Source organism: Lemur catta, chromosome 15 (genome assembly GCF_020740605.2).
Source record: "Lemur catta isolate mLemCat1 chromosome 15, mLemCat1.pri, whole genome shotgun sequence".
Classification (NCBI taxonomy): domain Eukaryota; kingdom Metazoa; phylum Chordata; class Mammalia; order Primates; family Lemuridae; genus Lemur; species Lemur catta.
The window spans coordinates 16,960,067-16,975,991 of record NC_059142.1 but is presented as its reverse complement, the minus strand read 5'-3'; the positions used below and the strand labels follow the sequence as shown (position 1 = coordinate 16,975,991).

The following is a 15,925-nucleotide window of genomic DNA, read 5'->3' as shown; positions in this document are numbered from 1 at the left end:
TGGCTCTGAGAGTCCCTGGGGGACTATGTGGGCCGAGAGGGGCTCCTGGGTGGTCCGGGACCTAAGAAGGACAGAACTGATACAGGAAGGAGGGAGGAGAAGCCAGTAGCTGTGCCCTGGGGGCAGCCAGATGAGCCTGGAGCTTTGTGGCCACTTCTGAGCCTCTCTCCTGACAGACAGTGGCAAACATGAGCAAGGGGGGCTGGCTGGGAGGGGCTTGGAGCAGCTGAGGAACCAGGGACATTATCCTGGAGAAGCTGGGGGTCTGGGCGGGACACTGAGGAGAGTTTGGTGGCTGGGGGTGGAGGTGGTGGACAGGCACCTACAGGTATTTGGCAGCTGAGAGGGTCCATCCTGGCGGCTCCAGGCCTCAGCCCAGGGAGGCGGTGCCGGTGAGGTCACTGTCACGGGCGGAACCAGCAGAAATTCCGCAGTGCCCTGGGGCTTCTGGGCTTCCGGCACTAGAAGTTTTCCAGCAGGGGCTGGAAAGGGTGAGGGTGGGCAGGGGTTTGACTGGGCGTCTCCGGGACTCTGAGTGTCGTGGAGGATACAGGCAGTGAGGGAGGCGGCAACGGCAGACAGTTCCATGAGCGTGTCCCACGTGCCAGGCCTGTACTGAGGGCTGTACACGCGTTACCCACGGAGATCCCTGCTCTGCAGGAGGGAAATGAGAGAACCTGGGACTGTCTTTACAGTAGGTGTGGACAGTTCGTGGGACTTAGCTCCCAGCTGTCCCGAGTCCTGGGCCATCAGCCAGGGAGGGCAGCGCCAGACGTCCCGCTCGAACCCTGCCCTTAGCGCTCCCGTCCCTCTCGTCCAGGGAGGGACACGAGGGGAGGCCGGGCCCGCCGGGTGCACAGCACAGCGAGGGCCGCGCTGTGTCCTGTGGCTCTAAGCAGCTGTCTCCCCCCAAGGTCTGGAAGAGGTCGGGGGCCTGGTTCTTCAAAGGGCTCCCCAAGTATATCTTGCCCCTGAAGACCCCTGGCCGGGCTGAGGACCCCCACTTCCGCCCCCTGCCCGTGGAGCCAGCAGAGCAAGAGCCCAGAAGCACCGAGACCAGCCGCGTCTACACATGGGCTCGAGGGAGAGGTAAGCCCCCCTTTGCCCTCTACCCACCCCCCACCCCGGGGGATGGCCTCTAGCGTCTGGGCTGCTAGCCAGGCAGCGCACAGGCACGAGGCCCGTCCCCGCCACACCCCTGTGTGGCTCATCCTGGCGCCTGGCGCTCCGTCCCACCCTACACCCTCGGCCCCCCACCTGCACCTGGTGAGTGGCTTGGACCTCCAGCAGGAGCAGGAGGTTGTTCCCCCTGTGCAGAGATACAGCAGGAGGGTCCACCGGGGCCATTTCACAAACGAGCCCTTGAGGGGCGAGGATGCCGTGAGCAGCACTACGGGTCTTTGCAGAAATGTGCTGCCAAGGGAGGTTTCTTTGCAAAGTGTAAAAATGCGTCTTTCCCAGGCAGGCCCGTTACCATCTCTTCCCGGCACTTGTCTTACATCTCAGTAAGGGAGGACTCCTGGCTGCCCCGGTCCTAATGGGCAAGGTGACTCTGTGCCAGTGCCCCGTGGTGTTTGTGGTGGCTGCACTGAGCTGTGTGTGGCCCAGGTGGCCACCTTCGGAAGGTGAGCCCCGCCCCACCTGGAAAGTAAGATGGCCTGGCTCTGTAGGCCGCTCTCCACAGCTTTCTCGACGCTTTAATGTTCATGGCTTTATTTTCAAAGTTCCTGGTCTCACTGCGGGTTCAGGAGGTGGACAGGGCAGGCATTGAATGGTCCCATTTTATAGATGGGTGTCCTGAGGCTCAGAGAAGAGGAGGGACGTACTCCACTGGTGTGTGGCAGAGCTGGGACCCAGACAGGCTGTCTGCCTCTGGGATCTGGGTCCTTCTGTCCTGAAGTGCCCACGTTTCAGCCCAAGACTCAGTCCTAAATAGGACAGCAGCTGGGGGGTGCTGGGGTGAGGGGGCCCATTCTGATGATGGCTCATCTCGGGGGAGGTGGGCCCACGAGAGCAGACCTGGCTGTGGCCCCCGAGGGGCCTCCCAGCATCTTTGTCTCCGGATTATGACGTGACGTCTGACTACCTTTGTATCATATGGGCTTTTTCTTTCTTGTTACAAAAGTAATGCGTGTTTATGATAAAAATCTGAAGGTTGTCAAACAATACATTTCGGAAGGTAAAAGTCCCCTGCAGTTGGGCAAGGTGGCTCACATCTGTAATTCCTAGCACTTTGGGAGTCTGAGGTGGGAGGATCATTTGAGGCCAGGAGTTTGAGGCAATATAACAAGACCCCATCTCTACAAAATATTAAAATATTAGCCATAGTGGTGGCACGTGCCTATAGTCCCGGCTACTCAGGAGGCTGAGGCAGGAGGATCGCTTGAGCCCAGGCATTTGAGGCTGCCGTGAGCTATGGTGACGCCACTGCACTCCAGCCTGGGTGACAGAACGAGACTGTATTTCTAAAAAATAAATTAAATAAATAAATAAGTAAATAAATAAAAGTCCCCTGCAAGTCGACCGTTCCAGACATAGCCGGCATTAACAGCCAGGTGTCTCTTCCCCAGGTGTTTTCTCCTTGGTGTCACTTGGCCCTTTTCGTAGCAGCCTGTCCTTGCTGATTCTACTGGACTCTGTTTACACGTCTAACTTCCACGAGGTCACCCCCCTCCCCCGACATCACTGCCAAGACACACATTTGTAGGGAGCACGGGGGGCAGATGGCAGGTGTAGACAGGGCAGGTAAGGAGTCCCTGAGGGTGGACCCTGGCCCAAGGGGCACTGTGGCCCCACCACCTCCATCCTTGCCCTTTGCCACCCTGCTGAGCCCTGCCAGGGTGCGTCCGTGCCCCTCACACTGAGGGACGTGACCGTGGACACAGAAGCTGGTGGACTCTGGCAGGCTTAGAACGTTGCTTCCAGCCAGCTGAGGAGGAGGGGCCTGAAGCCTGCGGGGGCAGCTGTGGCCCAAGCCCCGACTCCAGGGGCTGTCACTGTCCTGTCTGCTCCAGATCAGCACGTGCACACACACACACACACACACACACACACGCACACACGCTCACGCCGCCTGAGCTGTGCAGACACACAGATGGCCTCTTAATTACGTGGGCGAGGAGGCCAGCGGCCCCACACACTTGGGGTCAGCGCGCTGATTGGCAGAGTTTGCGCTGAGGCCGGGCCAGACAACGTGGAGGCTCCTCGTGGGAGTATGTGCTCCCTCCCAGGTCCCGGCTGCAAACCCCCTCAGACCCCCTGTGCCAGGCACATTGCAGCCCTACGATTATCCAGGTGGCCTGACTTCTGTGACGTGTGTCAGTCCACGGACAGCAGGACAGTGAGGGCTGGTGGCCAGGTTAGTTGTGGGGTCTCGGGAGGCATCTGCACCCACACTAAGAGGGGGAGCAGCAGGATGTGTGGGTGCGGTGTGAGTGGGCAGGACTGAACTTGGGGCAGTCCAAGGTCATGGGGCACAGGGAGGAGGCGAGCTGGGCGGGGGAGGAGCTGCCTGGGAGGCAGGAGGGAGGGGAGAAATTCTGTCCCACAGAAGCAGGGTCGGGCAGGGGAGGAGCCCTCCAGGGGCCAGCCCCTGCTAGCCCTTCCGTGCCTTTGTGGAGGTCCATGTGGCCACATGATGAAGTCCGTGGCAGCCTTCAGGAAGGGCTCGGCTGTGCCTGCCTCTACGAACCCCCACAAGCTGCCAGGGGCTGCCACCTCAGTCCCTGTCCTTCTCAGGCTGGTCTCTTCATAGCCATCAGGCTCCTGGCAGACGATGGCTCTTAGTGGGTCATTGGCGCAGGGACATCACTGGGCCTGTCCAGGGCACTGCCGACTAGAGACCCCATTGGTGTTTTTCCAGCCCCCAGAGTGGCACCCCCCCACCCCCAGCCCCACCATCCGTGGTGCCCTGGTGCCAGGCAGCTGGCAGGGCTCGGGGCTGTCGCTGCGGTCCACACCAGGGCCTGTCTGGCAAGCCCAGCCCCCACAGCACCACGTTCAGCCCAGGCTGAGCTCGGGGGGAAACAAAGAGCGACCAGCATGGAGGTGTGGTCCCCTCACCACACTGGAAGCTCCATGCAGGCAGGCCACATCCGTCCTGAGCAGGCAGGTCTCTCATCACGTAGCACGGGGGCACGGGACAGAAGCTTATCAGATGAATGAATGAATGAACGAACGAATGAACTAATGAATGATCCACCTACTCCAGTATATTTGAAAGGCCTGTGGAGGGTTTTCACTAGGGCTGGCGAGCGCCTCTGGATCAGGGGTCTGCTGGGCAGCCCCAGGAGATACTTAGAGGCCGTTAAAACCCACTGCTCTCATGAAGCAGATCTCCTGGCCCCTGCCTCCAAGGACCCCCAGGACCAGCATCCTCCTCCTACCCCGAAATCCCCCTTAGTGGCTCGGAGCTGATCATGCCACCAGCTCGCTCTCTCACCCTCTTCCCCACCCCCATTCCTCCATCTCAACATCTCTCTCTCTCTTTCTCTTTCCGTCCTTCCCTTCCGCCCTCCCCCCCCATCTTTTTCTCTCTCCTTCTCAGCTCTTGCGCTTGTGCACCTGCAGCTCCCAGCTTCTCCTCCTCCCAATCCCAGCCCAGCCCATTTTCCTTCTCGTGCCCTGTTGGAAGAGGAAGGGTCGTCGGTAGATACAGGCCATGAGCAGTCAAGTGAAATACACTGATGGTTCTGAGGGTTCCTTTTCTTCCTCCTTTAAATTTTCTTTGTCAGTTACATAAGAATATATGATATACTTTGGCCAGTTAAGTCAAAAGTGCATGAAAAAGAAAAATCTCTCCTACTTGCCATCATCTCCAAACCCTTTTCCCTCTGTTCCTACAAGCATATGCTTGATAAAGGCTTTCTTTTTTTGCTTTTAACAACAAAAATAGGCTCTTACCTATTACTCTGCATGTTGCTTTTTTCACTTAAAAGAATATCATGGACATCTCTCCAGGCCAATAGATATAGATTTTACTTATTTTAATGGCTGAATAAAATCCCATAGTATAGCGTATTGTGATTTAATTATTCACCTATTGATGGACATTGAGACTGTTTCTAGCTTTTCACCACCTCAAGGAATACTGAAATACCTTTATACGGATAATCCTACGTATTGGTGCTTTTATTTCTATGGGATAGGTTTCCGAAAGCCAGGTTGTGTGTTTTGAATTTCAATAGACGTTGCCAAACTGTATTCCCAAAACATTCCAGTCATTTACACTCCCCCAGCTCGACTGCCCACTCACCTGCATCCTCCTGGCCATGAATATTATCAATATTTGTAATTTGGGCCAACATACTGGATGAAAAATGGTATTCGATTGTTTTAATTTATATATTCCTGTGTTTATTATTTATTGATTATTTAAATTCCCTCTTTTAAAAATTCCCTGTTCAAATCCATTGCTCATTTTTAATTAAGTTGCTTATTTTCTCTTATTGAGTTGTAGGTGCTTGTTTTATGTTAGGGACATTAAAGGGTGGCAGATATTTCTCTCCTTGTTTGACTTTGCACTTTGTATGACTCTAGTCTCTGCTTATGTTAATAGTGGCTTTGGCCATTCAAAATCAATTTGTTTTAATTTCTGTGAAGTCAGGTATGTCTGTCTTTTGCTTTATGGTTTCCAGGTTTCTTGTCTTTCTTTAAAATGTCTTCTTGATGCCAAGGTTTTAAAAAAAATTATGTTAAATAAAATTTTAAGTAATGTGTGGGTAAAAGGAAATTACTTAAATGTGATAAAAATTACCAAGAAAGAGAAAAATCTAATAGTAAATACCATATTAACTGATAAAACATCAAAATGTAAGTCAAGAATACCCCAGCACCACTGTCATTCAACAGTATTTTTTAGTTTTTAATAAGGCAAGAAAATAAAATGATCCATTACTATTGGAAAAGAAGAAAAGAAATTCTCTTATATGTAGATGATGTGATTGTGGACCAAGAAAACTCAAGAAATTTTACTGAAACAACCCACTAGGATTAATGAGAAAATTTGGAAATTGATGGGACATAAGATAAATCTACAAAAAATCAGTAGCTTTACTCTCTACTGGCTACTCTGAAGTGGAAATGGGATAATTCATTTATAATTGCAATAAAAATTTACAAATTTTGAAAGAGAATTATAGGAGCAACATGAAGAAAATTATAGAATTTTAGTGTTATTAGTCTACTTGGGCTGCTGTAACAAAATACCACAGACTGGGTGGCTTAGCAGAAGGTTATTGTCTCACAATTCTGGAAGCTGGAGGTCCAAGATTAAGGAGCCACAGTGTTGGTATCTGGTGAGGGCCTTCCCCTTGAGTTGCATGGGAGTGGGGGAGAGAGGAAGGGAGGGGCAGGGGAGAGGGAGGGAGAGTGCTCACACTCAGGATCAGTGTCCTCATAAGAAGAGATACCAATTGAATCAGGGCTTCACCCTTAGGATTTCATTTAATCTTAATTACTTATTAGAGGCCCCATCTCCAAATACAGGCACACTGGGGATCAGGGCTTCAACATATGAATGGTGGATGTAGGGGGCGCAGGTAAACTTTCAGTGCATATCACCAAGGAAAAAAAAAAAGACCTGAACAGAGAGGCAGCTAAGAATCTTGGCCCTTCCAAATAAGTGTATTATGATTCTCATCAGAGTTCCAGTGGAGTTTTTAGGGGAAAATGGACAAAATAATTTTTAAACATTCATAAGGACACAGATGTTCATAGCAGCATTATTCACAATAGCCAAAAAGTGGAAACAACCCAAATGTCCATCAATTGATGAATGGATAAACAAAACGTGGCATAATCATAAAATGGAATATTATTCAGCCATAAAAAAGAATGAAGTATCGATTCCTGCTGTAATGTGGATGAACCTTAAAACATTATGCCAAGTGAAAGAATCCAGAGACAAAAGGCCACATGTTGTATGATTCCATTTATATGGAATGTCCAGAATAGGCAAATCCATAGAGACAGAAAGTAGAGTAGTGTCGTCAGGGGCTGGGGAGGGTGGGGGGAAATGGGGAGTGCTGGCCATGGCTACAGGGTTTCTTTCAGAGGGGATGAAAATGTTCCAAAATTATATGGTAGTAATGGTTACACAACTTTATACTAAAAACCACTGAATTATACACTTTCAAAGGGTAAATTTTATAATATATAAATTGTATTTCAATTAAAAAAACTAATAAAGAAGTTCAAGACTAGCTTAACACAAAAGCCCACTTTTTTAAGAGTAGCAAGGGCAGTAGGAAGAATTACCTGACCAAATTTTAAAGCTTATTATAAAATTACTATCATCAATAAAAACAATGTAGTGTTGGCACCACACTAAATAGAACATTTGTTTATTTATAGAGTACATAGATAAGTGGAACACAATAGAGAAAGAAGAGACCTAAGCATGTATGGAAGCTAAGCACAGGTAGTTTTCCAATTCAGTGGGAAAATAACAGATCTATTTAATAACTGCAGCTGGTGTAATTAGATTTCCTTCCCCTTCTATGTGTACCCAGAAGCATATTGCAGATAGATTAAAGATCTAAATGTTAAAAATAACACAATGGGCCCGGCGCAGTGGCTCACGCCTGTAATCCTACCACTCTGGGAGGCCGAGGCGGGTGGATCGCTCGAGGTCAGGAGTTCAAGACCAGCCTGAGCAAGAGCGAGACCCCGTCTCTACTAAAAAATAAAAAGAAATTATCTGGCCAACTAAAAATATATATAGAAAAAATTAGCCAGGCATGGTGGCACATGCCTGTAGTCCCAGCTACTCGGGAGGCTGAGGCGGTAGGATCGCTTAAGCCCAGGAGTTTGAGGTTGCTGTGAGCTAGGCTGACACCACGGCACTCACTCTAGCCCGGGCAACAGAGCGAGACTCTGTCTCAAAAATAAATAAATAAATAAATAAAAATAACACAATGAAAGTCTTAGGGAAAGATTAGAAAGTTTCCTTTTCCCTGTGTTATTTCAAGGAGAGCTGGTGACCGCGCCACACCTGCGGGACAGGTGGGCTGCCTACCTGAGTTTGCTGCTCTCTCCCTGCTCCGGACCTGGGGTGTTGATTTTGGGTTGGTGACCCCAGGAAGGCTTGCCCATGGTGGGACATGTGTTCCTTCCCTAGGAGGAGGTGGGGAACAGCATGGCCTGAGTCCCTCCTGGCGACCGGCCCCCAAGTCTGACCTGGCTGCCCCTGGCAGAGGTTTCCTTCCACCTGATGCATCCAGGCAGAGTGTGTGCTCTGCCCTACTTCTCCCTGGCAAACCCTCGCTCCAAGTTTGTGACAGCAGTAAGTAAAGTCAGCTTCTTTCTGTACACTGCCTGGTCTTTTTGGTCCCCTGTGAAATATGAAGTATAAATGGTAGAACCAGTGCTTAGGGCTCTTGGTTCATAATCCCTTTAGAGCTGGGCCCACCTCTTCTGCAGACTTCTTTCCTTCGAGCTGAATTCCCACAGAGAGAGATGGGGTAGGGGTTGAGGGGCACCATATTAATCTGGCATGTGTGAGTAATGAGAGATGTTATCTTTTTCTCAGAGAATAGGAAGCTTAGAGGGAGGCAGCTGCAGCTTTTGTTCAGCAGCTCAACCATATCAGGACAGACTTTCAGTTCTTGCTCTTCCCCTCATGGTCACAAGATGATTGCTGCAGCTCCAGCCATCACTATAAAAAGAGGAAGAAAGATAACAGGGAAGGCTGGAAAAGCCAGCCTTTAGCTGATGGAAGCAGACAGTGGGGAGGGGGCTGGTGCTAGTGCTGGACAATCCATCCCACGGTGCCCGCCACACCAGTCGCAAAGCTGATTCCCTAGGAGAGCCAGAGACTTCAGAGAGACTGAATCCATTATATATGTGGGAATTATTCTCAGAATGTTGTGCTTCTCTAGCTCCAGTGCCGAGGATACTTACTAGGATGTGACTTCTTCCTTTCTCCCACCTGCTGTGCTGTGCTCAGGAGGCCCTGCTGCCCAGGGTTGGCTTTGCCTCTGCCCACCTTTCTCATCTGTGGCTGAGCCCCTGAAACCGGGGCCTGAGGCCCCGCGTCTAGAGTCCGTACAGCATGCAGAGGGGTTTTTATGATGTGTGTCCTTTGCTCAGAAGGGAGTCGGTGAGCTGGGTTCGTAAGGCTTTGCCACGTTCACCTCTCCGTGGCAGCTTGGGACCAGGTAATGGGGAGGGGCCCATTGCTGGAAGCCTTTGTCATTGCCCTGTGGCCTGGCCAGGTTTGGGGTGACGGTTCCACTTTGCCTTCCACCCTAGACTGTAAACAGACCCACTTACAGGGCATAAGGACCCATTTCCTCCTTGCCTCTGTTCCCTTGCCGATGGCAGAGAAACCAAAAAGCCCCGGCCAGGCACAGGGAGGTTCTGGCAGCTGTGAGGCAAATGCATGTCCCTTCTCTGCCAAGGCCTAGGTCACATCCCTTCCTGGGGCCTCTGTGGGAGTCCTGCCACCTCCCAGCCCGCATCCTTCACTTAAGCCGAGCTGGGCTTCCCGGACGGCTTTGAACAGGATGAGACGCCAGTTCCCTTCAAGGTCTGTTCCAGAAAAGTACTTCAAGGTTTTGGATTTGTTCCAGTTGAGTAATTTTAAGAAAAAATAGGAGTTTCATTATCCCTTCACTGGTTCTCTAGATTTTAAACAATTTTTTAAAAGCCTGAGCTGTGGTCCTGTTTGTGGTTCGGTGAAAGCAAGCCCCGGGGGTCTGTTTGGGTTGAGCAGTCTGGGTCAGCTCAGGCTACAAATGTTTACCTGCGGCCGCCCTTCCCTAATGACCCCCTGCTCACCTGCCCCTGCCACTGCCATCCCCCCCGCCGGCCTCCTGGAGAAGCCGAGTCACTGCGCTCGCCCCAGCGGAGCACTGCGTGACTCACGGTCATTATCTCATTTGATGCTCAGAGCGGCGTATGGGGCAGCTACAGACGGTGAAATTGACTCTTCGTGATGGATGCGGAGGGGAAGTCTGCCCAGGGTCACATAAGGCTGCTGGGCTGTGGCCATGAGGGCTGGGACCCCAGCTTCTGAATTCCAGCCCCACGCTCCTCCCTCGTCCACGCGATGTGGAGTCAAGCTCTTGCCCAAAGCGCCACACGCTCCGGCTTTTTCCTTTCTGACACCGCCAGAGGATGTCGGTTGCCAGGATCAGAGACCGCAGAGGCTGGCTTGAGTTAGGGCGTTGCTGCAAGGCCACTGAGGAAGGGTCTTCTAGAAGCGAGGGCAGGAGATGAAGGCTGGTGAGGCAGCGTGGAGACGGAGGGTGCGGCCCAGCTGCTCTGCCTGTGCAAGCTCTGCACCCCTCCCCCACCTGCCCTGCAGCTTGTGCTCCTCCAGCCTCAGCACCTGTCCCCGTGTCAGGACCGCATGCCTGTGTTCAGGAGAGGAAGTGATTGGCCCAACTCATTCCTGTTCAGAGTGTCCTTTTTATCTGCATCCTATAGTCACACATAACACATGGCGTGGCCAGTTAGGGCTGCTTTGAGCAGGGCAGGGGGACATTTGTGTTTCCTCCAATAGCCTTCCCACCACAGAACTGAGTGTTATGTATCTGACAGGGGAGTGAGCTCCCTGTCACTGGGAGCATTCAAGTAGAGGTGGGATATTAGAGTGGGGATCCTGTGGGTCAGAAACTGGGAGAAGTTCACTATGGGCTGTCACTCTGTCTCCAGAGGGATGTCCCCATGCTGGGACGAGGGCTGGGGCGGGAGATACGTTCTGTGTCCCAAGATTGGGAAAACCATGTGGCCCACACAAGCTTGAACCTGAGACCTGTCTCGTTAGCACACAGCTACAGCCGACTGAGCTAATAAGTTGTCCCGTGGCGGTCGTTTTTCCATCAAACGCATATGCTGTTTCCTGACTTCTTAACGCAGCGTGCTATTTATACCAGTAGATCCATTCATTCTTAATGAGCCGCGGTTGTGGATTGTAAAATGTTTTATTTTCAGACAGGATTGCTCACTGCCCAGAGCCAGCTGTTGTATGCTTCCTTCCTTTTTTCTCTGTTCCTGAGACATTAGCATTTTGGAAGCTACTCTGAGTGCTCAGCCACCCTCTCCCCACCCCCATGGCCCACCCTGGTATTTCTCTAGCAGACTCTGGACTTGCCGTTTTTGTCACATGGGCCAGCCCTGGTTCATGAATTCCCCAAAGCCTTCAGAGCAGCTGGGAGTGTGTGTTGTATGCAGGGGCCCAAGGGGCTGGAACTTGCAGAAGGGGGCAACCTCCCATGTTAGGTAGTGGGACGCCATCTGTCCTCAGAGGGTCAGACATTTGCCATATTATGGGTCACAAACTGATGGAGCAGTGACTTGATCTGGCTGAGTGCTTAAAATTTATTGTCGACTTGTTTTTAAATGGAGAAAATTTCTCATTTTTTAAAAAATGGAATCTGGCTTCCTTTTTGAAAATCAGAAGGTCTACTGACACCTCCCCGCTGAAGAAATTGGTCAGGCTAAGTAGCAGCTTCCCCCTTCACACAGGGCTCACGTTCTCTGGTTTGCTGCAGTCCCCACCGCTCCCTATTGTCTCTGACACCCTTTCAGCATCACCCTTGCATTTTTTTTTTTTTTTTTTTTGAGACAGAGTCTCACTCTGTTGCCCAGGCTAGAGTGCCGTGACATCAACCTAGCTCACAGCAACCTCAAACTCCTGGGCTCAAGTGATCCTCCTGCCTCAGCCTTCCAAGTAGCTGGGACTACAGGCATGCGCCACCATGCCTGCCTGATTTTTTCTGTATTATTCTATGTTTTTAGTTGTCCATATAATTTCTTTCTGTTTTTAGTAGAGACGGGGTCTCGCTCTTGCTCAGGCTGGTTTCGAACTCCTGAGCTCAAACGATCCACCTGCCTTGGCCTCCCAGAGTGCTAGGATTACAGGCAGAGTTATTAAGAAGGAAGGGAAATCGTTCTTGGTTCACGTCCCTTTGAAAAGAGAATAGGAGATAGACCAGCAGGAACACCTGTTGCAAGAAGAATGGGCACACTTCTCTGGGCAAATGAAGGATTCTCGTATGCAGCCCACTTCACTCCCTGACCTTTCCACCTGGCTGGTGGAAGGCAGGGGCCTGATCGTGTCACCTCTGTGTGTCCTTACTCCTACTCCTGACCCCATGACCCCACCTGTAGTGGCTCTGAGTCCGTTGTGAGCATGGAGGTGACCTACCATGGCCATCCACGTTCACAGCCTTGCCAGTGGGGCCTACAGGGCCAGCACTTGCAGGTTCATGTGTTTTGACGGGGGACTCTTGGCAGGAAAGCCTTGGTTTTGGAAGTCGTTGTTCCTCGCTGGCCGTCGGTTTCCCCATGAGTAGGATAGATGAAGGGCTGGGACAGAGGGTCGGTTCTCTTCCAGCTTTCGTATCTTACGTTTCCAAATCCAAGGGAATGAAACTTTCCAGAACAGTTTCAGGCAGGTGGTAGAGCAGTGGCCAATAAAGCAGCTCTCAGATCATGCACTGAAGCCGCTGCTACCGGAAAGACCAGCCCCATTTCCACGCTGTCCCCACCCTCCTCACACACACACACACACATGCATGCACATGCATGCACATGCACACACATATGCACACGCACACACATGCACACGCACACACACGCACATGCAGTCTGGCATGTGCCACCAGTGAGATCCCATCGAACCCGCCCGGCACCCCACACACACACTGTGCCTGTGACCAGCATTTGCCGAGTGCTATGAACTAACCGAATCTCCCTTTCAAAGTCCCATCCCCAGGGGCACCTCTTACGCTTTATTATCCCCTTCCCTGTCTGCAGTCATTTCACTCCCTGCATGGGTTCTCTAGTCCTGCGAGCTGGAAGTACCTGGGATTTTTTTTCTACGTCAAGATAACAGAAGCCACCAAAAACACACACAGACAGATGAGCCAGCAAGGACTGTTGAGAGAGGAGGGAGGGGGAGGCTGTCTTTGAACCATCTGGGAATAGTGCTGTGGGTCCCACGTGGCACCTTTCAGGGCCTGCTGGTGTGGGGCTGCTGTTTGGGTCAAGAAAATAAACAAGCAAGTGGAGTCACAGACTGTCCTGTCTGGGGCTCCAGTCCAGCCAGCCACTGGGGGACTCGAAGGCCATCCATCCCACCGGAGGCAGAGGAGAGGGAGTGGGCATGGTGCTGAGTTGCCCAAGGCCACTGTGGGCCCCACTGGAAGAAACACCAGCCAAGGGTCAGTCGTGGGTCTTCTTGTGTGGCCAGCGCTCTGCCAGGCCCAGCTGAGGCCTGGGCACGTTTGCCTGTTGGTCTGTGCGGGCAAAGGGGACAGGCTTCAGGCCTCGGTGCTAAGTGGTCAGATAAAAACAGCAACAGTAGTGGCTGCCACGCGTTACAGGCTGTGCTCAGTGCCATGCATCTGTCATTTCTTGTCGTGCCCCCACAGCCCGTGATGGGGTACTACGATTGTCCCATTTCACAGAAGAGGAAACTAAGGCATGGAGAGGTCTAATAACTCGCACTGTAATCTCAGCGTAGAAAGGCAGAGAAATACCTGCAGCATTTGGGAAATTTTGGCTTTTCCCTAAATCCCGGGGAAAGAGAGGCCTGGCACATCCTGTGTGGCTGTATTTTGAAAGGGAAGCCCACACGTATGAATTGTCTTGACCTTTGGAGCCATCGGTTAAGCCAAAAGCAAGCCCGGTGACGGTGGGTGTGAGTGGCGGGGCCGCCCCCAGAACAGAAGTCCTGGGCGTGAATGAGCTGCTGTCACCCCCTCGCTACACCCTACGCCCCACCCGCATCAGCCCACCTGCCCGCCCTGGCTGTCCTCGCTGGCTTGGAGATTGATGTCCTGAGAGCAGAAGGCCCTCATTAGCCACGCCACGGAGGTCAGGAGCGCGGCTGCTGTCTTTAATTTGTCCAAACCTGACGACAGCCTCAGCTGATTGGTCAGTTGCAGCTGCAAGGGGAGGTCTTGGGGCTCCTTGCCCCTATGTCAGCTGAAATGGGAAAGCAGACCCCGGCCCTCAAGAACCAGCCTCTCTCTGGCTTCAGTTCGGCCAAGGTGCACAGAGCTCCCCAGTGTGCCGGGCTCTGCCTTGCTCAGTAACGCACGTCCGTCCCCCGATGCCCACCTGTCTGGCTGTGTGAACCTGCAACTTAATTCCACCCACTCCAGATTCAGCGGCCTTTGGGGACCTGAGTGAAGTGAGTAAACGTGGACCTTCCTGCCTTTTCTGACTCCAGTGGAGCCCTGGAGGTAACCGTGCTGACTGCCCTCGGCTGGCAGCCCTCCCAGGGCTCCTGTCCGTCACGGGGCAGGCTGGCCTTGCCACTGGGCTGGGCTGATCCCCCACTGCCGGGCCAGCCGCGGGCAGCAAGGGCAGAGAGTCCCCACACAGGACGGTGGGCCAGGCAGCCCAGCCCACACCTGAGCTCTAAGCACAGCTACCTGCATGTCCAGCCCAGGGGAGGAACCTGAGGCACCAACCCAGAGGCCAAGAGAGCCAGGCCCTGAGGAAGTGTGGCAGAGAGGCCTGGGGAGGGGGACAGACAGAGACTGGCAAAGACAGGAACCAGGAGACACCCCGAGAAGACAGAGTGCACACAGAGACACTGACACAGGAGAGAGGGAAGTAGAGACAAGAGAGGCAAAGGCAGAGAGAGATTTTAAAAAACGGCAAGAGAGCCACAAAGATGAAGTAAAAGACAAAAGCCCAGAGACACACACACACAGCCGGCAGCACACGAGCGCGTGTTGTGTCCCAGTGCAGGAGTGGCCAGAGCTGTGCACTTGCTGTGTTCTGTCTCTGCCACAAACCTAAGGGGATCATCTGTCCCCTCCGTGCCTGAGCCAGCAGGGCTGTTCTGGCCCCAGCGGAAACGCTGCCCAACGTTTGCTTCTCCTGTTCCCATCTGGGACACCTGGCACGCCCCAGCCCCAGCTGCCACATCTGCCTAAATCATGGCCGTCCTTAAATTCCACCTCTTCTGGGAAGCCTTCCCTGACTGCCCCTTTCCCTGACACTGCACCCCCTCAGTGCACCACCTGCTGGGGAGCTTTCTTATCTTCCATCCATCCGCCTCCCATTCTGTCTGGAGCGCCTGGAGTGAGGGCAAGGGAACCACAGGATTTCAGTGCGGGCAACCACATCACTATTGATTCGAGGATTTGTCTTCATTACCCAGGGCCTCCTGTCTGTCTCCGAGCCTGAAGGAGGGAGTAAATTAAAATCGATGGTGAACGAATAGGCAAGCGCAGGGCCGCCCTCCGCTCCCCAAACCTCAGCTCCCCGCCAGGTCTGAGTTGCCTCCACTGGCGCCTCCCTGCCCGGGGCGGTCCCCAGGGCCCTTCTGTGGCAGCCTGGAAGGGGACCAAGGGAGGAGGGCTCCCCAGGCGCCTCGCCCTCACCACACAGGTGCCAGCCCTCACCCAGCCCCCTGGGGTGCACCTGCAGCTGTCCCCATCCCGCAGATGAGGCCCTGAGGCTGGGGTGGTCAGGATGGTGGCCCGTCCTGGGGGAGGGCAGGGAGCAGGCTCTGAGCCTCTTCTGGCTGCCAGTGCACCCCTCCCTGCGAGGACGGGCTCCCCGGGCCTCAGGGCCCCCTCTCCCCCTGTCCAGGCCCTCATTCTCCAGGGCCCTGGGGGGACTGTCCAAGCCAACGGCAGAGCGCGTTTCCCGGCCCTGCTGTGGGTCTGGGAGAAGAGCTGGCTCTGTGCCAACAGTGCACTCTCCCCTCAAGGGCCCACTTATCCTGTGTCCATGGCAACCGGCCTCCGGTAGCCGCTCCCCCATTTGTCCCTTGCCCAGGCTGAGGCCCCCCGGTGCCCCCCCTGGAGTGTCTCTCAAGGGGGAGGCCGTGAGAGGTGCCTGCTTAGAGGAGACCCCATCTCCCGTGGGGAGACAGAGGCGGCAGGTGAATCTCTGGGGTCTCCTTGCCCCTGGCCGGCCACCATCCGGTCCCGCCGTCCTGGCACGGTGCTGT

The 15,925-nt window shown here is 53.3% G+C and overlaps 1 protein-coding gene across 9 annotated transcripts in view; it reads left to right on the top strand.

Moving 5' to 3' along the window:
- Positions 1 to 15,925, top strand: part of RPH3AL (rabphilin 3A like (without C2 domains)) — a 134,649-nt gene that overhangs the window by 106,690 nt on the left and 12,034 nt on the right. For 8 of the 9 annotated variants that reach the window (XM_045526181.1, XM_045526174.1, XM_045526179.1 and 5 more), the window contains one exon: positions 915 to 1,089. The exons of the other annotated variant lie outside the window; for it this stretch is intronic. In XM_045526181.1, the coding sequence (XP_045382137.1) occupies positions 915 to 1,089 (175 nt within the window). The remainder of the gene's footprint in view (positions 1 to 914; positions 1,090 to 15,925) is intronic. 9 annotated transcript variants of the gene reach the window in all.